At 44.7% G+C, this 21,431-nt stretch overlaps 1 protein-coding gene across 2 annotated transcripts in view; it reads right to left on the bottom strand.

Moving 5' to 3' along the window:
• Positions 1-10,518: 10,518 nt before the first annotated feature.
• The window catches only part of GALNT10 (polypeptide N-acetylgalactosaminyltransferase 10), a 121,003-nt gene continuing 110,090 nt past the window's right edge, over positions 10,519-21,431 (bottom strand). For both annotated transcript variants that reach the window (XM_065409413.1, XM_065409414.1), the window contains 4 exons: positions 16,284-16,505; positions 15,043-15,159; positions 12,994-13,143; positions 10,519-10,686 (listed from right to left, as the gene is read on the bottom strand). In XM_065409413.1, coding sequence (XP_065265485.1) covers positions 10,519-10,686; positions 12,994-13,143; positions 15,043-15,159; positions 16,284-16,505 — 657 coding nt within the window. The remainder of the gene's footprint in view (positions 10,687-12,993; positions 13,144-15,042; positions 15,160-16,283; positions 16,506-21,431) is intronic.

Below are 21,431 nucleotides of genomic sequence, written 5' to 3'. Positions count from 1 at the left end.
CATAGTACCCAGAGTATTAAACTAACCCCACTTCACTGAGTTGTTAATTATTTCTTACAGAAGGCTTCGTGCACAAGGCCATTGAAAGGAGCGGTGTAGTGTCAAGTGTCGTAGGAAGAAGCCTGGAGCATGAGGGGCAGTTGCAAGAAGTGCTTCGGATTGAACCCTGGTCTGGGGGTTCAATTCCCAAAGGGGACGGTTTCCCCCCCAAGCATCTAGATATTATGGCAATAGATGCCCTAGGTAGGGATATAGAACAGAAGACAAACTTGAAACTGAAATGCACTGTCAAACTTGACGTTCCAGCGGTTCTCAAACTGTGGGTCATGACCCCATTTTAATGGGGTCTCTAGGGCTGGTGTTAGACTTGCTAGGGCCCAGGGCCAAAGCCCAAGCCCCACTGCCTGGGGTGGCGGGGCTCAGGTTACAGGCCCCCCCACCCAGGGCTGAAGCCCTGGGGCTTTGGCATTGGCCCATCGCCTGTGGCGGCAGGGCTCAGGCAGGCTCAGGCTTCGGTCCCCCCTTTTGGGGTCGCAAAGTAATTTTTGTCATCAGAATTGGGTTGCGGTGCAACGAAGTTTGGGAACCGCTCATTGAAAACCCCTCTGTGGATCACTGTTCTTTGCTGAGTTGAGTCTCTCTCGTATTTTGGATTTTCCCTACATTATTCCCTTTAGAAAACAAATATTTACTCTCTTTAAATAAGTGGATTTGTGGCCTCTATCAAAAAAACAGCCTTTAAACAAACACTTTTGTTTTGCTAACTTTTTCAGTCTGCCACATTGTTATCATTATTTGTATTACCATAGTGCCTAGCACCCCAGCAATACCTATATTAAGCCTATTGATTTGGCAGGGAAGGAAAAATCACCATGCAAGTCACATCTGGGGAATTCCTGCTTTGCACTTCTCCATTTTGTAGCTGGAAGTTGGACACAGGAGTTTAGAACTCCAGGTTTATTTACATGACCACTGGGGAGGGCAGAGTCCCTGCTTCCCAATAGGACTCAGCACTTGCTTCTAGTCCTACAAGGTCCCAAGACCTGACTTTAAATCCACAACCCTTTCTGTTTAGAAAAGTTACTGTACGTCACTTGTCGAGGTTTTTATGGGTCTCAGAGCCCTGGAGACACAGGGCTTGTGGTAACGGGGACACCTGGCTTTACAGGCAGAGGGTTCTGATCAAGGCCCAACATCATTTTTGCAGAACAGGTTTTCGGCAGCATATGTGGGATATACTTAAAAGCTATTGCTGCAGCTATGATCAGCAGAAGGGCTAGAACGAGACTTTCCTCACTGTGAAAGAGGCACTGGGAGGCAGAGCTTTCTCCTCAAGGGACCCAAACTTTGCTCTCCCAGGTGTGAAATAGCCCGAGTCTGCTGGGCTCCAGGCTATGCTCCAGTGCTCTTTGTTTGGGGGGTGGGGTGAGTGAGAGGCAGAGGGTCTTTGCTTGCAGTGCATTTTCTGACGAGGGTGGGTATTCTTTAACTGATTTGCTTTTCTGTTGTTTATGTTTAGTGTATTGTCCAGGGAGCCTAGGTTAGGCTCCCTAAGCTCTGTGCTTGAGTTTGGGACAGGCGTCCTATCCATTGATTGTGAGGCCAACAGTGCGTAATGCAGGTCCCAAATGAGTGTCAAAATATATGCACCACAAACAACTGACTTTAACAATGAAGAAATACACCGGTGTAGTAGAATCCATCATTTACCTTGTATTCTGGCTGTATGCCATTGTTTTAACAGGGAGGTACAGGAAGGGGAGCGAAGTCTTTGGCCAAGTGCTACCTTTTGGGAAAAGGTCTCTCATTTGACCCAAAAGGGTCCCATTGGTAGGCTCCAGAGGATCTTGTTCAGTTTTGAAAGCAAATTCCTCCATTGGTATTTTCACGAATTGTTGACACTGGTTTGGGAAAAGTATCTAACAGGAAAAACCCAAGTCATGGAAAAAATTCAGTCTAGAAATCCTCATCTGAAAAGTGCCAGGCCTAAAGTCAGTTTGAGCCATAAGTATGAAGTGGGAGATTTCTACAGAATATTAGTCCATTTCCTAAATCCAGCAGCATTAGTCATACCTTGGTCAGAATTGCCAGTTCGTAGGCCCACTCCACACAGTCCAACACCTTTTCAACACATCAGCAGATGAACCAGGCTTCTTGGTGGAGAAAGCTTGCATAGGAGAATATACTAGGTAGATGACTGAGGTGGCTGAGAGAGCATCTAATGAGCAGGAAGTGGTTTGGCCTTCTCAAATCAGGGAACTCACTTAGCCTGTTGCTGGATTTTTAGCCATGGTTTTTCTATCCATATTAAGTGTTGGTGACCAGTACAACTGATAGGCTCTTTGCTCTTTTTCAGATTGAGGTTAACGTTGGCTACCTACATCTATGTGGATAAGGAACTGGAGTAAAAATCTAGAACTGCTGCGTTCAGTCAATATCCCAGCTAACTTTTCATGAAACTTGTCAGAGTAATGCATCCCTTTCATTGTATTGCTGGACAGATCCCTACTTTGGAAATTGTGCATCTGGAATTTTATCAGCTATGGATCTGTCCCCTGTGGCCTATGTTCTGCACAAGATACTGAAGTAATTTGCAGTCATCTAAGAGAGAGAGAGAGAGTGTGTGTGTGTCAGTGGTGGCCTTTTAGTCTTCTATGGCAAGGATAGCTCAGGCAGGGTTTAATTTGTAATGGAAGAGATACCTGGGCTCAAGCAATTTTTTTTTACATTCATAACTGATGCAGCAAGTCCAGAGATGTTATGGCTATGAACTGCCAAGCCTAAGCAGAGCTCAGGGTTCTGATCTCCTTACCAACAGTTAAAGAAGCCAGGGAAGATACTGCCCACGCCATGTGTTTTAAAAGTGAACGTTGGGCATAAGATTCCCCTGACTCATTTGTATCAGGGACTAGTTCACCACCCTCCTCCACCTGCATGAGTGAGAAAAAGTGGATATATCAGAGCAAGACAGGTGCTTTGTACCCTTAGCCTCCTGCTAACCCTGGTGAAAGCTTTCCTTTTCCAGACCAAGTCTGTGGAGTAATCTTGAAAGGATAAAATTCCTGGCCATTTAATGCAGTTTAGCTAGTTTGTTCAGGTAGGTTCTTTGCTTGCCCTGAGAGTAGAGCATATATGTTCGGTTTAGGTCTGGCTCCCCCAAAGCAGTTCTGATGAGTAGCGAGCATGCTCGATTGATACATTTTGACGTACTTCCAATAGGGAGGAGGTTGGGGCTTGGGTAGGGTCATCGCTTAAAGCCTTTTATTATGTCAGTGCCTTTGACAGACACGTCCTATGTGTAGATTATTCCATGCACCAGCCTGAGGGCCAGCGTGCATACATCTGGAGACCTATTCAGCATAGAAAGGGGGCTGTTTACTTATCCAGGTACTATCTCTTGCATGTTGTCTGCTATCCCTTTGAAAAACGTCATCCCTCTTTCTGGGAGTATTTGCATCTGAGGAGAGAGAGGGAGATATCTGTATTATATGTACCTCAGTTTACTTGCTTGATTTTATTCGGTCTGCCTGCATAGAGTTAAATAAGAAGGGGCTGTTAGAAAGAGCAAGCAGGAAACAAAATGATGTCTAGAGATAATTTATCTCCAGAGAAAACGCCAAGGGTCCTTAAAAGAAAAATGAGTGGGCTATTAATTGGGAAATGTCCCCCTGCCTGGTTCCAGGCAGGGCATATTTTCCAGGGCAGGGGCCTAAAATCAAAAGGACATTAAGTAGTTAAAAACCCTTGTCTAGAGAGGAAGGGAGGGGGAGTGAGTTGGCAGCAGCCGCTGGTAGGGAGATGATGCAGGAGAGACAGGCAACGACTGCAGGAGGACAGTCTGTCTCTCTCAGCCCACAGGTAGCGGTATCTGGGTTAAGCAGAAGCTTCCTGAACTAGGAGGAAAGCGTGAAGTTTATGTCAGACCAGATGTGCAGGCGTTTGTTTTAACCCTCTCCTTTGATGGCTACGTACCTTTGGGTGAACAAACACCACTTTTCTTTTTAGAACTCTTTTGTGTCACTTTAATCAGCTGCTGGCCACATGTCCCGGAGGGAAGTTTCTCACTGGTGCCAAATATAGTTAGGTCTGTTATGTTAACATGGCTGGGAAACCAGAGGTCCAGTGTGAGAGTAGTTGAACCATGGGGTTCCACCTTGAAGGAAGGAAGCTAAGTCTGTCATCCGAGGGGTGCACTGGAAAGGTGGTTGCAAAAGAGTCTAAAGCACAATTCACCTTCTAACCATGACAACATCCCATTCAGTTTCCTTTGTGGGACTCTGCAGCATGCAGCCTTCAAAACCCATTTTTAAAGTACTCCAGAATTAGCACCCCTTGATTACCAGGAAAGTTTGCCAACTTAAGAGACCCGTAGCACTTGTCAATGGAGAGCGAGCCTATAGCTTGGCAGTGGGTCCATGCGTGTGGGGCAGACTGAACTCCAATATTGCTTGGCAGGAGGGCAGCTTAAAGTGACTATCCCAGAGGAGCAGGACAAGAGTGCACAGTGAAGGAAACATGTGGGGTGATGGGAAACTCGCTATGCTCCAGGTAAGTCCCGAACCAGGATAATTATTTTGTTCTCACAAGAAGTGTGTGTGTGTGTGGGGGGGGGGGGGGTGAAGGGGGGGAAGGAAAGCAAAAAAAGGAGAGTAATTTCTGCATACACAGATCTTCAGAAAAACATTAAAAATTTATTTTAAATATTATAAAAGGAAGTCCATTCAACTTTTAAAAACATTATGTATTATCTCTGATTGACTCCAATTTATGAAAGCTACTACATTAAAGTGCTAAACATCCTTTACCGTCCCCAGATATTAGGAGTGTGGTCCTAATGTGCCCAGAAATAAATGTACACTGGTTTACGAGGCACTATCCCATCCAGTTTTAAAGTAAATAAGTTAAAATGCACGCAGTACAAGGAGTGAATCAACTCAGACCTTATCACGGATACCTTGGGGCTCCCATCCTAAAAAAGCTAAAGCTATTTGTTACTGTTATTTTAAGGGCTAATGTTTTAGTCTGTTAAATTGATTAGTTTCTATGTCATTTTTGTAAGCCAAGTTCACATTTGCCTGCTTGCTAATTGGGATCAGAGCTTCCTTCCTAATGCTGAATGAGCAGTTTTAAGACCTGCATGGCTCCCGATGAAAAACCACACATCTGTTGGAATCATTGAAGCCTTCCGGGTAATGCAGAAGCATCAGGAAAGCTCAGAACACAAAGTGAATAAAGGAAGAGCCTACTCAACTAGCAAAGGCAGAGTCACAGGAAAAACTAGACAAAGGTCTTTTATTATGATTTTCATAAATCTGTCATTGTCTAGTTTTATACATGGATCTCACTACAAAGGAACAAGTGGAGTGTGAGTTCAGTTAGTGTGGGTGACATCTAGATAAGGCAATCTGACTGGTTAATCAGTAAAATGAAATGAGTTTACAACTGAAAAACAAGTACTCCATGCTGGTGGGAATCTTCATCTCTCAACTTTCCAATACCTGACTCACTACCCTATTTCCCTAAGGAAATGTTGTATTTGATTCAAAGCTTTGTCTGTGAAGAACTGTAATGTGTATTACAATATTAAGTTGTTCTTACATAATGCTTTTTATCTGTAGATCTCAAAGCACTTTACCAAAGGTATACATTACCCACATTTTACAGACGAGGAAAACGTAGCACAGAGGGGAAGCCAAAAGTCAAACAGCAGGTCAGCAGAAGAGCTGGGGATAGAACCCAGGTCTCCGACTCCCAGTCCAGTGCCTTACCCACTAGCCCACACTGCCTCCCCTGTAAAAAACAGGAGTTTATTTTATTTTTAAAAATACACTGGATATCACAGAAATTAGCCTCAAGCTATTAGTTGTTGGTTAACAGTGCTTTGCCAACTCGCTTTCCACAATATTCATCTGCTTAAAATAAAACAAAATACAAAACATTAAGAACACTTGATGCTAAACAATCCTTTTGTAGTGGAAATGACAACCGGTTCGCTGGTTTTTATATGTCAGGTAATGACTGGCTTGGGCACTTAATGCCCCATTTGCTGTGGGCTGTTAACTCTGAAATGTGACTTGTGTATTTCATTACTTATCTGCTTATGAGAATGTAGCAGCCAGGTAGAATGAAAGTGTGGCATGACACGCATGTTTGAATCTCATATACTAGAAAGCCAATCCTACAGCCATTGACTGTTCTAGATCTGTTAGCCTTCACAGTTTTATTTGATACCATGTATTACTGGCTGCTTGCAGCAAGCTGTCCACACACCGCAACCACAAACATTTCAACATCCTGCTCATATCTCAAAAGAAAGACAAAAATGAAAACTGCTCTCCTTTCACCCAGTGATGCATTCTGACTTTTCACATGGTTCTTATGTGATCTTCCTCACTCCTAAAAGGACGTGCAATTACCATAACGATACGGTGGTAGCGACAGGAGCACCGAGCTCCACTGTGTTAGTACCAATAACCAGTTACTTGTGAAACCTCAGTGCTCATTTAAGTTCCAATATTAATTTTTTAACACTACAGACGTCCAGCTAGGCAAGCGGGAAAACTTGCTGAATTGGCATTACATAGGTATAAATTACCACAGAATGTAAGAACAGCGGCTAAGGAATTGTTTTCTTGCTACTTCTGTATTACAGATTTGCTCCCCACTGATCCATGGTGTTGAGTTTATGGAAGTTACCACATTATCCTTTCACTTAGATTCTGATATGCTGTTGGAACCATTTATGAAAAGTTCTGTATTTGAATACATTGAGTAGGAATTGTCAACTCCTGGATGCTGTTCCCTTGATTAAACAGATATTATATGTGCCTTTATCAGGGATTAAACATACAGCAACCAGCCCAAGAAATCCTCTGGTCTAACGTCAATTGAACTCCTACTCTATGTCCCAAGCGTAACCCTCAGTGGATACAATAGGGACCCACTCGAAGAAGACTGAGGCGTCCATCTCCAGATTTCATACTGAGTGTGAAGAAAAGCACAGCCATTAATAGATACTCTTAATAAGAAACTCCGGAGCCCCTGCATCTACCTTCTGTCATCCTAAAATTTGTACTTAAAAATCAGACATTTAAAAACAAAACCACACACCAGAATGGTAATTGCACACTGCATCAAACTCTCTTGTACATCCTGCTCCCAGCCCACTTCACTCTTGTCCAGCAAGGCACTAGGAAATGGTTCAAGTTTAGGCATTTGCTGTACATTTGCATTTAAAAAGGCACATCTTTATTTTAACGATGCTGTATTCCCCTTTTATTAAACCTCACACAACATTCCACTGGGGGGAGGGGGGGGGGGGGGGAAGGGGGAGAGATTTGTTGCCAAAGCCTACAGGAAAACTCCCTGCACTCACATGCAGGGCTCAAACCCAGGTAGTTTGCTCACAGAGGTCAGACATTAACACCACTATGAAATAGGCAAGAGATGGAAGCGCATTTTGGGTATTGAAATGTACGTGAACACACCACACAGCATCCCACTGTACTTCAGAATTCTTATATGCAGGCTTGCCACAAACTAGAGAATTTATGAAGCCAGGGGCAGAGATTTTTTTTAAATTACAGTTTTGAAAACTATCTGGATGTGAAAAGCATGCGTTTTCCAATAGGTAATCGATGGCGTTTGAGACCTTATCTTGACGTGCATGCAAATGTGAGGATTTGTTTATGGATTCATGCTTTGGTGATTTTTGCTTATAAATAACTAAACATAATTGGACTAATTAGCCTGATTGCTCAGCAAAAGCTCAATTAAAGATGAAGATTGAGAAATATAATTTCTATTTCTCAATCAGTAGGTGGCCGACTATGGCAATACTTCCCATTAGTCAGCAAAGTCTCTGGGGCATTGAAATGTATAATTAATGTAAGTAAAATAATAGCTCAAGGAACACCACTGAGACAATCAGACATAGGCACACTGAATTCATGGGACATTCATGTTTTGAAATCCATAACTTTGTGAAATGAACCAGATTGACAGCACTGCAACTGACCTGGAGAGACCACCCTTAAAAGAGATTAAAGCATTCCTGGCCCATTCAATTCTTGGCCTCTGTGCTGAGCCGGGCAGCAGTGGTGCCAGTTGTGATAGTGGTCCTGTGACCAATATCAGTCAAGTAGGAACTGCATTAAGATCACCTAGTCTTTTGGTGCATGCTGCCAAACAACTGCCCTTGAGCCAAAGTCAAATCACTGACCTAGATATCAAAGGCTCCCTATCCCATGACCAATAATCTCAGAAGCGTGTGTCCAACATGCTGAGCAGCTAAAAGTGTCCAAAATTTTGCTCACAAGGTGAGTCCAAGTACAGAGAAAGCCATGTATTTTAAACAGAAGCTGATCCCCTAATGAAGTGGAAAACTAAACTGCAGGCATTAACGTTACAGCACTGCTAGCTGCAGCGGAATGATCAACAGATCATGTACTGACCTTGTGTTCCAATTATAATAAACTCGTGCTCTTCATGTACAGCGTCTTGTTCCACAGGTATTAAAACATTCATAAAGACATCTAGTCGGGCCATTTAGTGATCCACAGTCAGTACAACCAGACTAATGAGAGCATTAATAACTTAAGGAAAACATCTGACAGCTACTTGCCAAGTACTGGAAACTGGCACTTCCCCCTGTGGTATTAAAAAGTGCTTCTAATGAGAGACACGTTACAGATATTTAGAACATATAAAATTATATTTTAATCAAAGGATGTTAACCCAGTGTGGCATTGGTCGTGTTTGTACAGCATCTCTTGCTGTGGTGTGCTGGCATCACAGAAAAAATATGGACTATCCCAAAGGGCAGTCAAGTCTCTGTCCTCCCACCGCTCCAAAGGAAGCAATGCTTGACTTCAAAGGACTATGTGAATCATTTGCAACAATGCTGCACTGAGCAACATCACCGAAGTCAAGTCTGGGTTTACTACTTTTGAGATTCTGCATGCCATGCAGCAAGCCCACTCTGATTTACCAGGCAACGCTGCATCAATTCTGCACTGTCATTAAGAGATCCCCAAGTCACCTGATAACCTCTGCAGCTCCTGAACTGGTGCAGCAGGGAGCAGGCAACAGCAGAGGGGCTGACCTACTGTCTTGTGGTGAGCAAGAGGAGGCCTGGAACACAAAGCAGCTGCCTCTTGAACCGGACGAGAGCAAAGCTCTCTTGTGAAACTTAGGAGCTACAAAGCAGGGAAGATGCCTGAAATGTGCAGCTTCATGCCGCTGCAGGAGCAGAGATCCATTAGGAGCCCCAGAGAGCAGCCTGCTCTTCCCAAGACAGTGCTTTGGTCATTTCCGCCCCTCATGCTGCTGCATGCCTCACAATCCCAGAGCTGGGATAGGTGGACAAGTCAAGCAGCTGGGTGATGATAGGCAAATGGTAAGTTTGGTTGATTTATGCAGCATCTTAGCAGAAGGATAACTATGCAGTCATTTGTCAGAGCATAATGGCCTTGTGCATGGGCCCTGCACTCACTGGGGTTACCTCAGACAGATGGACTGCTGGCCACAGAAGACCACAGACCAAATTAAACCCTGGGTAGCAGTCTCAAATCCATCAACTTCAGTGGAATTGCAGCTGCTCGTGCTAAGGGTGTATTTGGCCTCAGGTCTCTAGAGGAAAACTGGAGATTTTCCCATGCAGTAGATTTTATGGCAAGGATCCTTGGAACGTTTCTCTCCTAAAGCCACCCCATACTATAAGTGACTGTGCATTCTGATATTAGCCATCGAAGAACCTGTGGTGAGAGTCACCACAGTTATTTTAGCTGCAGGCTGTCACCTTACTGGAAAACCTTTTTTCTATTCCTATTTTTCTATTGAAGAGACCCAACAATGGGTAGCAGAGAGCAAGGTGCATGGACCTGAAATTGTGGTTTTTCTACCAGTGACTTGTACTCACTGGAACATTAGTCTCAGCTGCCCTTAGTTCACTCAAACTGTTTTCTGTTAACAGATCTATTCCTTTGGAAGGCATTACGAGGCGAAGCTGCTTTTAGCATATTTTGGTTTGGTGCACAGAAGAGACGTACATTTTTCATTTTTCTATTGCATTTTAAGTTTTGATGCACTAGAAGTCAGTGCATTTGTCAGGTACTGTTATGTTGACTTTGCACTGTAATTTTGAGTGCAGGTTTTGCTTGGATGGATTCTGGGAGGTAAAGTGACTATTTGGGAACGCTTTAGCATCTGGGAAAGTACCACACGTGATCTAAATGCAGGTTGAACCAGGTTCATAATCCTTTAAAAATAGAGTTTCTGATCCCATCTTGACAGGCAAGTGACTTGGGTAAAGCCTCATGGAATTCCATCATCCCCAAAAAGAGAAAGATGCAGCATCTTCAAAATAAAGACTGGCCAGCTAGTCACACCCTCTCCTGAGATTCTCCCTTTTACCTTGTTTGTTTAAAAAAAAAAATCTTTTACATTTTTTTTGTAACCCTCCCCAGTAAAAACGATAACTGTAAAATATATATATAAATATATATATATTTGCAGTCTTTAAAGATCAAGATTTCTGTTAAATTTTTCCAAGACGGTTGAGTTTGTGTGTTCAAATATCCACTGCTGTGTTGGAGAAGAGGGATTGCAGGTATTCATAAAGATCTTTCGGTCACTCTCGCTGCAGTCCATACAGCTGCTGCTTACTGGGTGGTAAAGGGTCTTGTCCTGAGGAAGAGAAATTCAAAATCAATTTGCTTGACTGGGGAACATTCTGGGGGTCTACAGGGAAGTAAAGGGAAAGTCCCACTGAGGAAACAAGGCTGAGCCCATTTTACCCAGTTGCTGCCCTATAGCATCTCGATACAAACCTTTCAACGGAAGGGTGTGCGCGTCGTTTGGTCTCGCCCTACTAGATATATTACCCACTGCATACTTTTTTCACCCTTGACTCCTACTCCGGACCTGCTGTTGGTTGCAGACAACTCATGGAATCATGAGCTAGAAATGGAAAAGCTTTATGTATCTAATCTAACATCTAATGAACTGTAAGCTCTTCAGGACAGAAAGTTTCTTACTTGTGCATGGTGCTCTAACCAGTTATTTATGGTATTCCACATATTAAGTAGGGTTACCATACGTCCGTTTTTTCCCGGACATGTCTGGCTTTTTGGTAATCAAACCCGCGTCCGGGGGGAATTGCCAAAAAGCCGAACATGTCCGGGAAAATACCGGCCGGGCACTTCCCCTCCCGCGGCTGCTCTGCTCCTCCCCTGACTCTTCGGTTCTGTTTAAGAGCCGAGCTGCCCGAGCGCTACCGGCTTCGGGCAGCCCCCTTGCCTCCAGACCCTGCGCCCCCGGCTGGGCGCTTCCCCTCCCGGGCTCCAGCTGCGCTGGGGAAGCGCCGGCCAGGGGCGCAGGGTCTGGGGGCTGCCCGGCAAACTGTGAAGCTGGTAGTGCTTGGGCAGCCCTTTTCGCGTGGCTGGGAGGGAGGAGGGGGAGTTAGGGCAGGGACTTTGGGGAAGGGGCGGGGAATGGGCGGAGTTGGGGCCGGGCCAGGGGTGGGAAAGGGGCAGGGCCAGGGCCCCGGCCCCGTGGAGTGTCCTCTTTTTTTATTTTTTGAATATGGTAACCCTATATTAAGAAACAGTCCATTCCCCTTCCAATGTAGGATTGTTCCTCCCATTTTATAGTGCTTTGTGCAGGCTGCTTTTAAATTTCTCAATGAGGGGGGTTCCAACATTCCCTGGGGAGACCATGACATCTCCCACCTCCCACTTCTACAGCAAACGCTAATGTTACTTTTGCTGTCTGCCTCTCTCCGTGCTTTCTGGATGAGCAGTAGAATGCATCACTTCTGCAACGAGTGCTGGAAACGGTTCAGAAATCAACATTTCGAGGGGAGCCCTGCCTGCATACTTGAAATGCTAGCATGGCATGTGTCTGGCTGTGTTTGTCTACATTTCCTCTCCTTGCCACTGGCAGCCAGTCCAACCCTTGCAACATCTGCCAGGCAAAGCAAAAGCAAACTAAAGCTAGATTCTTCAGCTTGCAGGCTCACGTTCTGCTGTTTACCCTCCAGTCACACTGGGCATTACAGATGGGGGGTGGGGGTGGGGAGTTTGTGGGAGATGAGCATTCTAAATAAAAACCTCTTCACCTGTTGCTACACAAACATTGCTTGTAGAGAATTAATAAGTCACATCCGCTTATGGCAGGAGCATCCGCATTATTAAAACATCAACCTGACACGCTCTAGTACAACTTTGTGCGTGGCACGTATGGCATTACTGCACAGCCAGAGGGCTGTGGGTGGACGCTGCAGCTGGTTTAACAGAGGGTCTCCTCGCTTGTTCTCTCTTGTTGGCATGACACTTATTGCTGTTCCTTCCCATTTCTAAACGAAGATGCAGGGAGCCAGCGCCGTCTAATAAGGGCAATGTAAGGGGACACTAGGAGCCTGGCACATCTGTGAGCAAGCGGGGCAGGCTTGATGGCAGCCTGACTGAAACCAATCTGCAATCAGGCAAGAACAGAAGTTGGTCTTACACTGCCTCTCATATATCCAAGTACTGGGCTCGTGTACAAGCCCACATTGAACCAGATGCAGAGCTGGTGCAAGCAGATGCAGTTTCATGGAAGTCACTGGAGTGATGCTGCTTATGCCATCAATGAAATGTGGTTCTTGTGCCAACACTAACAAGACTATGACACAAAGTGCAACCTTGGGCAGGCTCTGCAGAACAAACATGAGAAGCAGGCTGCTTTTGCGGTCTCCTGTAGCTAGTGGTTTTTATACCCTCTTACTCATGAGCTGTTCAAGTCGTCCTTTTCCATTCAGGTAGGTGAAAAAAAGATACGTCTACCCCATCTTGCCCATGCTGCTTTTATTAATGCTAAATGACAATGGATTCCTATAAATTCTCTTGTCACAGCTACATGAATCACAAGAGAACACCACATGAGTCATGTTATTACAAGGAATCTCAGGCGTTCATGGAATGACGTGACACATCATTAAGTAAACGTACTCACTTTCCTGCATCTCCACAGCTGATTCCCCTTCATTCCATGACAGTCATAGAGGGTCACAGGGCTGCTGTGGGAAATGGCATCGAAACAGAACTTCTTGGTGTGCTGAGGGTCCCCAGGACGGATATCTTCCCGCCAGCTGAAAGTGAATACCTGCCAGGACAAACATGACCCTCTTAGAATGGGATGAATGAGCATGAATGAAGAGAAGCCATCCAGCTTGAAAAGCTGAAATTCTTCTGTTTCCCCACCGGGCGTAGCACTGCTTAGCTGGACAGCACTTCTCTGGGGATGGCAAGTCAAGAACTGTTTTAGAAACAAGCCACTTCCACTGTCTGGTGGCTCCTCAGTTTGGTAGGTGGATCTCTCAGTGGGAGTATTACGCTTATAACCAACTCACTGATTAGAACACTTGACAGTGCAGAGGGTAGAATCAGCAAAGAGCTACAAGACACCCTTGTTAATAATGGTTCTATGATCTGCCCTGGTAGCCTGCACAGAGCCTCAGGGAATCTAAGATTCAAGCCCTGTGCTCCTCAGGCCACATGGGGTTCCCTAGGTGCACCATGAGCCACCCAGTGGGAGTGTACAGAGGCTTCAAGACGGAGCTTGATAAGTTTATGGAAGGGACGGTATGATAAAACTGCCTACAATTGCACGTAGCCAATCTGCGACTGCTAGCAGCAAATATTTCCAACGGCCGGTGATGGGACACTAGATGGGTGTGACGGGATCCCCTGGGGTGCAGCCTGGGACTGTGGGAGCCCCACACCCAGCTAGATTGCATGAATGCTCCCAGAGCCACTCATGAATCACCCAGAGAAAGGCACCAAAACCAACCCCCCCAGCTCCCAGCACTGTACCCCAGAAATATACCATTGGGCAGTGCAAATTTATTAATTGGTTCCCCAGTTCAACGATGGAAAGTGGACATACACCAGCCTTTGCAAACCTGAGCAGATTAACCACACTCTGCATACAAACTCACTGGTAAAGATAAACAATTAATCAAATGTATTGACTATAAAAGGTAGATTTTAAGTGATAGGCAAAAAGTCAGTTAGTTACCAAAAGAAATAAAATATAAGCATGCAGTCTAAACTCTCAACCCTATTAGACTGGGCAGCAAGTAGATTAAGCAGTTTTTCTCATCCCACTGTATTCTGCAGTCCTTAATATACAGGTTTTTAAACCTGGGCCGATCTCCTGTGTTGGAGTCTTGTCTTTTTGGACTGAATCGCACAGTAAATTGGTTTAATTTCCAGTTTTCCTGCATCAAAATTGATATGCAACAGACCTGTATCTTCTAATACCAAATCCAGTTCACCGAGGAGTTCTGTATTGCTCCATAATAGATGCATTGTGTTCTTGATCTTTCCTCAACTCAGCTGCCACATTTTAAGACTAATATTCCCCCCCCCCCCCGTTACAATAAAGCTGTCATTTCTCGCCCCTAATGCATCAGGAGGGTGGATCGATAGCCCAGCCAGGTTAATCCCTCTCCCCAGCAATGGTTGGGATGTTAATCATGCATTTGCTTCCTGTCAGAGGAACGATAGTAAGTGGTTATTGAACGTGCGTGCAGGTTCATCAATATGTATGGTGTTCCTCTATCACTTCTTTCAGCAGATGCTTTGAAGTTAATATTCACTTTGTTACATATCACAGTTGCCTTGTTACCTGTTTCTTTTATTGTTTTGGTATATTCTTTCCCTTTGTTATTCTCTTCTGTTCACCACAACCCTTCAAAGACTAAAAGGTAAAAGCTCCACAAGGAGCCTTCCAGGCTCCAGTTCTTTTCCCTCCTGCTATTTGCTTTTACACGAACAATTGCAGTCTACTAGGAACAGCATCAGTACATTTGGTACTTAGGTCACAGACCACATTTCACTCCCCTGGCACAGCATTGTGCCTCATTACCCAGAGAGGTGAAGCCATTGTGATATTTTTAGGTCCTCATTTAGATCATGGCAAAGGTTTTTATTTTTAATGTTGCTTGTCCTCACCATGATCCTTCTAAAAACAAATGTGTTATGAGGAAGACTCGATTACCTGTATGTTGTTCCAAGCTGCCTCTCCTCTGCCTTTCACACAGGTTTCCAGCCTGAGTGGGGAGCCCAGAGTTCCGTGTTTCGTATCTGCACATAGACCAGTTCCTATATTACGGATCTGCAATATGAAATTGTTAATTAGTTATGTTACACTTTTGTCCAAGTGACAGCCAAGAGGCAGAATGATTTAAGAAGTTACCTCAAACGGTAGCTATTAGTACAAAGGTGCAATGTCTTACATTATTATACAATTGAGTTGACATTGTTACAGCTGGAAAGAGGCACACAAAGTTTGTAAGTCAAAATAGGGATGACCGTATATAGCACAGTAATCTGCTGTAAGTGCCTTGCATTTAACTTAAAAGAAAACATACACTAGAGGACGGCAGAGCCTGTTATAGGGGGTCCCCAGTATACGTTGGTGGTTGCATTCCTGAAAAGGGCGACTGATACTGGGGAATTTCCCCCCAAAAGAAATAATGGCCTGCCCCGCCTCTTCCTGCCCCCCCTCCACCTCTGCCCCTTCCCTCCCAGCGCCTCCTGAACGCCAGGGAAGCACCCAAAGAAAAGCCACGCAAAAGGTCAAGCAACGGATATGCGAATTGGGACCAATGTGAATCGGACCATGTTCCCCTATGGATGAGCGACGGATACGCAAAATGACAGATAAGGGGGAGACATACTGGGGACCTCCTGTATTTAATAATAATTAGGGGAACAAACCTTAACATGTATGGGCTTCTTATCCCTAGGCTAGACACTTTACAATGAGGAGTACCACCACCCTTATTTTTACAGATGGGAAAGAGGAGGTGCAGAGAAGCTAACTGACTGGGCCGAGGTCTCACAGGACATCTGGGTTTTATTTCTATTTTGATTCTTACTTCCCCAATCCCATGTCCTATCCACTGGATTATGCTGCTTCCCCTAAAACATGGTGCACTAACTGAAATCCTACAGAACAAGCCAGGATACAATTTCTTTTTATGATCATGTGCTAATGGAATCTGTCAGCCAAAGGGTCTGCTCTGTTCCTGAGCAGGCCAGTCCAATGAAGCATACAGGAATTCTGATCTCTGACGCACTCAGCACAGGATCTTTATGAATAAAGATGTAATGTTTGTTCATAGGAATGGAGCGAATAGGTATCAGGGCTCATGATTAGCTCTATTATTACAATCCAAAATAGCCTGGTAGATCTTTCTGGCTTGTCAACCCTAGCAGTTCCTTAAATGAACTCACCTCTCCCCAGGCAGCTGCCGGGGGCTCCACTGGGGGGTAGAATTTTGGCAAATCCCAAGCGACCTCGCTCATGAACCATTTGAAGCTCTTGCAGTTGAGATTGCTGCGAAGTTCCTTCTGAGCAGTTACATCCCCCGCGGAGAGATGCCGGTACTCAGGTCTACGCTGGTAAATGTACTCTGCGTATTCATCCATCCACACTTCAGCCACACGCTTCAAGTTCTACATAGGTAGCAGGCATGTGTGGAAGGAATGAGGGGGGAAAAATGTACATGAAAAACTGTCCATTCAAAGTCTCTGCATTAGAATTCAGAGCAGGTCTCATGTTTTTGCTCAGAAAGGATTTCCATTAACACAGGCGCTCTCTCGGGCTGCTAGGAGCAAGATAATTTTTAGTGTTATTCTCTACTTCCAGGGGAGTTATAGGGAAAGGTCTGTTTGGTTGATGTCAAAAGAGAATCCTTGGTGGTTGGCTATTACATGTGGTTCCTTGTGGCTGTGGAAATAGCACGTAGCCAGATCTTGTTTTAAATACAAGTCGGAGCAGAGACAGCGATTGTAAATACCACTGGACACTTTGAGGTCTGAGATGACAACTTCCCACTCCTCCTTCTCTGATCCACCCTGCCACATCCTTTGTGAATGAGATCTGCAGCACCCAGTTTTGGAAAGCATCTTTTTACAGAATTCTCTCCTCTCTACTGTTAATTTTGTTATATACAAAACTAAGAGAAACTGAACATTGAGGCACAGTAAGTGGGAGACTGTACACACTAGAGATGCAGTCCCTTCAGAACGTCCCCCACTGTTTGCTTCCTGTTAACAATACAGGTATCACAGGTTTGCCTCTGACCAAGTCACTTAAAAAAACAACAATAGCAAAGCCTCTCATAGGCCAACTCGATTTCCATACTGGCTCTAAAATGGGACTCAAGTCTTCATTTGGGAGAAAAACTCAGACATATTGATAAAAGTATTAAGCAGGTAACTGCACACACTGAATTTTAGTTTCAATACATTACTAAACCAGCAATTTAATCATTTCAGTGCAAGTAGTTAGCTAGCATTAAATCCACAATGTAGCTATACACAGCTTCTTGACTGCTGCCAAACACCCCCAGTACATCCAGCACAAAGCACCTGCTGTGCTGCCTAACATAGTGAGTACAATATGTCATTAGCTCCCTCACTGCTGCCTGGCAACATTAGGCACTCTCACTGGAATAAACTCGCTGGACTGCCAAGCACAAGTACACCTGACGTACCAATTTCAATGGAATGCACAACTGGCCGCAATGCATTTGCCACGGAGGATTAGAAGCAAAACCAGCTAAGGTAATTGCAAGCAAGTGACAGTCTTATCCAGCTCCAAATACAGTCCAACACCCTCCCTTCCTGAGGTGTCACTTTATGATCTGATTTCCACCAACTAAATGTAAACCTTAGCCTAAATGTTCTCCAAGTCTGGTGATTCCAAGGTTTCCAGCAGGACACCCGCCCCCCCCCCCCCCCCCCCAATTCCCTCTGACATCCTGGAGGAGTTAACAAGGAATCGGAGGATTCTAACATTGCAGGGGAGATGAACAGAAGAACACTGCATCTCTCTCTGAGGTCATTACTTTGTCACTTTAATACATTCCAAATATATAATTAGGGCACAGTCTCGTTCAAGTGAGATATGGTCTGACCCTCTGATGTAGATATAGCCAGGTAGGAGCACTGTTTCTTGGTTTAGTTTTGTATCCGTTCTGTTTCTATTCTCTTTTCCCACCAGAGGGCGCTACTACCCTTTTTCAATTTACTTGGAAACCAGAGGTAGAAAACTGCAGCATACAATGTGCTAAGGATGACAGGTTTCACTTTTACAAGCTGTCCTAGCCAGCAATCCATTACCCATCAAAAATCTACCCTTTCCTTCCTCAGTTAGGGCTTCAACCTGACCATCCACTTTAATCTGCTCCTGAGAAACATGTTCCTGACCAATGAGATCTTTCTGTGCTTGATCTAATTCCAGATTCACTTCTGAGACATTAGACAGACATTCAGAAACTCCATTCATAGACAAACAGCTTTTTCCCACCTGGTTAGAATCCCCCTCTCCCCGGCCATAGCAAAACTGGTTAAACACAGAAAACTGCTCAGAGTAATACAACATCATAGAGTGGTAGCCGTGTTAGTCTGTATCAGCAAAAACAACTAGGAGTCCTTGTGGCACCTTAGAGACAAACACATTTATTTGGGCATAAGCTTTTGTGGGCTAGAACCCGCTTCATCAGAAGGTGCCACAAGGACTCCTTGTTGTTAGTGCTAAGGATGTCATCTTCCTTCTTTCTCAACTACAATATTGAAGAAATTTGACCGGATAGGCCTTTCCTATAACTTACTCTTCCAGTACAGTGTGAGGTATGAGGATGAAGGGCTCTGTTTTTCTTTTACTATTAATTTAGGAAGTTTTAATAGATTTGCAAAAATTTGCCATGCAAATATCAAACACAAAACCAATCATTACAACATTGTTTGCAGTGCTGTAGCCGTGTTGGTGCCAGGATATTGGAGACACAAGGTGGGTGAGGTGATATCTTTTGTTGGATCAACTTCTGGGGTGAACGAGACAGAGTTAAAACACAGCTCTTCTTCAGGTCTGGGAAAGGTACAGACAAGTGTCACAGCTAGATACAAGGTGACAAATTATTTAGCATAAGAGGAAGTAGGCAATTAACACTTCTGTAGTCACAGGACAAAGGAGGTTAGAGAGTTACCAGACTGTTGTAATCATGAAACCAATATTTCTGATAGCATGATTTTATGAATTCAAGTTCCCAGGCTCGTCTTTTGTAGGTGATGTCCTATGACAGAAGACGTGTTAATTGCCCACTTCCTCTTAAATGGTCTCCTGAAACGTGTTTTACTCTTTAGGCTAAATAAACTGTAGTTAGCTGTGACACACTGAGTACCTTTCCCAGACCCGAAGAAGAGCTCTGTATAATTTCAAAAGCTTGTCTTTCACAAACAGAAGTTCCTCACACACCTGGTGGCTCTCATATCCTTGGACCAAGACGGCTACACCGCCACTGCAACAAAACCTGAGTGTCAGCCAGTTCCATGCACGGGTGCCTAGTTACTATGATGGGTGCCCTAGAAATACCTCTTCTGCTTTCTTTCTGTTAGTAACGCTAGTGCTCATGCTGTCCTGTCTCCTTACCTCAGTCACAGATAGTGCCTCTTGTGTTTATTCTGGTGATCACAAATTGCTGTGCTAGCTCAGTGGTTTGAGCATTGGCCTGCTAAACCCAGGGTTGTGAGTCCAATCCTTGATGGGGCCATTTAGGGATCTGGGGCAAAAAACGTGTCTGGGGATTGGTCCTGCTTTGAGCAGGGGGTTGGGCTAGATGACCTCCTGAGGTCCCTTCCAACCCTGACATTCTATTCTATTCTCTCCAGAAGCATCAAACGTGAACGCTTTCCCAATGTCCACAGCACGACACAGGTTGCATGTTTTACAATAAGTCCAAATACTCCGCAGTTGCCATCTGCATGATAAGTGTCTGTGCTTCCCTCCTGCCACCCCGCCTCCTACGTTAGCAGCACGTTTCTGATTTACGTTTCACCGTTGGCCCCGCTGCAGGTGCTCCGCATAGGGCACAGCTGCCAAGGGGTTGCATCTGACAATGTGGCTAGTTTCATTGCTCAAATTAGCACTCATTGTGAGCCTCCACTGCTTATTCTGAGCGTGTATTCAGGCAACTCGCCAGCAGCTCACATGTTTGCCCACAGTGAGACAGGCCAGGCATTCTACTGCTTTCTCTGAAGTCAGCGCAGAATACTTCATTCTGGAGGGGCTCGGCTTTGGATAAAGGGCTGCCTCTTTCCCTTCTCCCACTCCTTTGAAAGGCAGAGTTGATCTCCGTTTATCACCTAGCATTGCGGTCTCTATTCATCCCTGGCTACCAAATGAAGCCCGGATCAGGCGGCAAACTAGTTTCCTACCAAACACCAGCAGGAAGGTGGAAAACACCCCAAAAGGGGATACTGGACATGGCTGTTGTCGCTCTGTCAAATACTCCAGACGGGGGGAAGGGGCCCCACCAATAATGACTGCTGCAGGAGGGGACTGCTTTGTGCAGTCACACACAATTCCAAATTTCTTTTTGCTATTTTAATCCCCTTTAGAGAAATAAGTTGCAGCTTTGGTGGTGACTGATGCTCACAGTAAGTGGGACTGAGATCTACCCATTTGCTCTTTCCTATTGCTTCCTTTGCTCTTCTTTGTACAGGAGGAAGAAGGTAACTCCCTGATCTATCCAATGCCCCCTTTCCCTCCCACCTCCTCAGAGACAGCAACCCACTCTCCTCTCCACCCACTTGTCCCTTACTTTCCTATTCCCCTTGTAGATAGTAGAAGGGTGGTTTGCTCAATGGGGCGATGTACTTCTCTGGTAGAGTGTCCTTGTTTGGTGAAGGTGTTTTTAAGTGTGTTGAAGTGTAAATCCTGGATTTTCTCAGTGGTATCTGAGTGTGTGAACCTGTAGCTGTATCTCCACTGCTGCGATGATCAATACTCTGCACAATACGCCCTTCAAGATTCATGCCTATCAAAACATGTGGTGCACTTCATCCAGTGCACTAAACACCCCAGTAACAACTATGTGGGTGAAACGAAGCAATCATTATGCGTGGGTGAATTCACACAGAAAAATGATAAACATCGTATCGCCCATGGGTGAATACTTTTCACAAAATGATCACACCATATCTGACCTCTCAGTCCTCATCCTCAAAGGAAACCTGCACACCACCTCCATAAGACGGGCCTAGGAGCTTATATTAATTATATTGGAATATAATGAGATCCCTTTATTTAAACAGAGTATTACCATATTATGGAGTGAGAACACCTATGACATGCTATGAGGCTGAAAGGTCTTTCTATCATTGAAGCAGCACAATCACCATCCTGTACCACACTGCCCAGAATGTCTTCTAAGCTATCATGACATTGAAATTTTACACAAGGATAAAAGCATACCGTACCTTTTACTGGGATTGTATTGCCGACAGCCAGCCAAGCACACAGCCCCATAACTCCAAATGCCCTGAGAATTTTGGTCAAGATCCAGAGTAGCTTCTGGTTACTATTAGATTTCCTCT

This window comes from Emys orbicularis, chromosome 8 (assembly GCF_028017835.1).
Source record: "Emys orbicularis isolate rEmyOrb1 chromosome 8, rEmyOrb1.hap1, whole genome shotgun sequence".
NCBI lineage: Eukaryota > Metazoa > Chordata > Testudines > Emydidae > Emys > Emys orbicularis.
The sequence above is the reverse complement of the archived record's forward strand: the minus strand, read 5'-3'. Positions and strand labels throughout refer to the sequence as shown.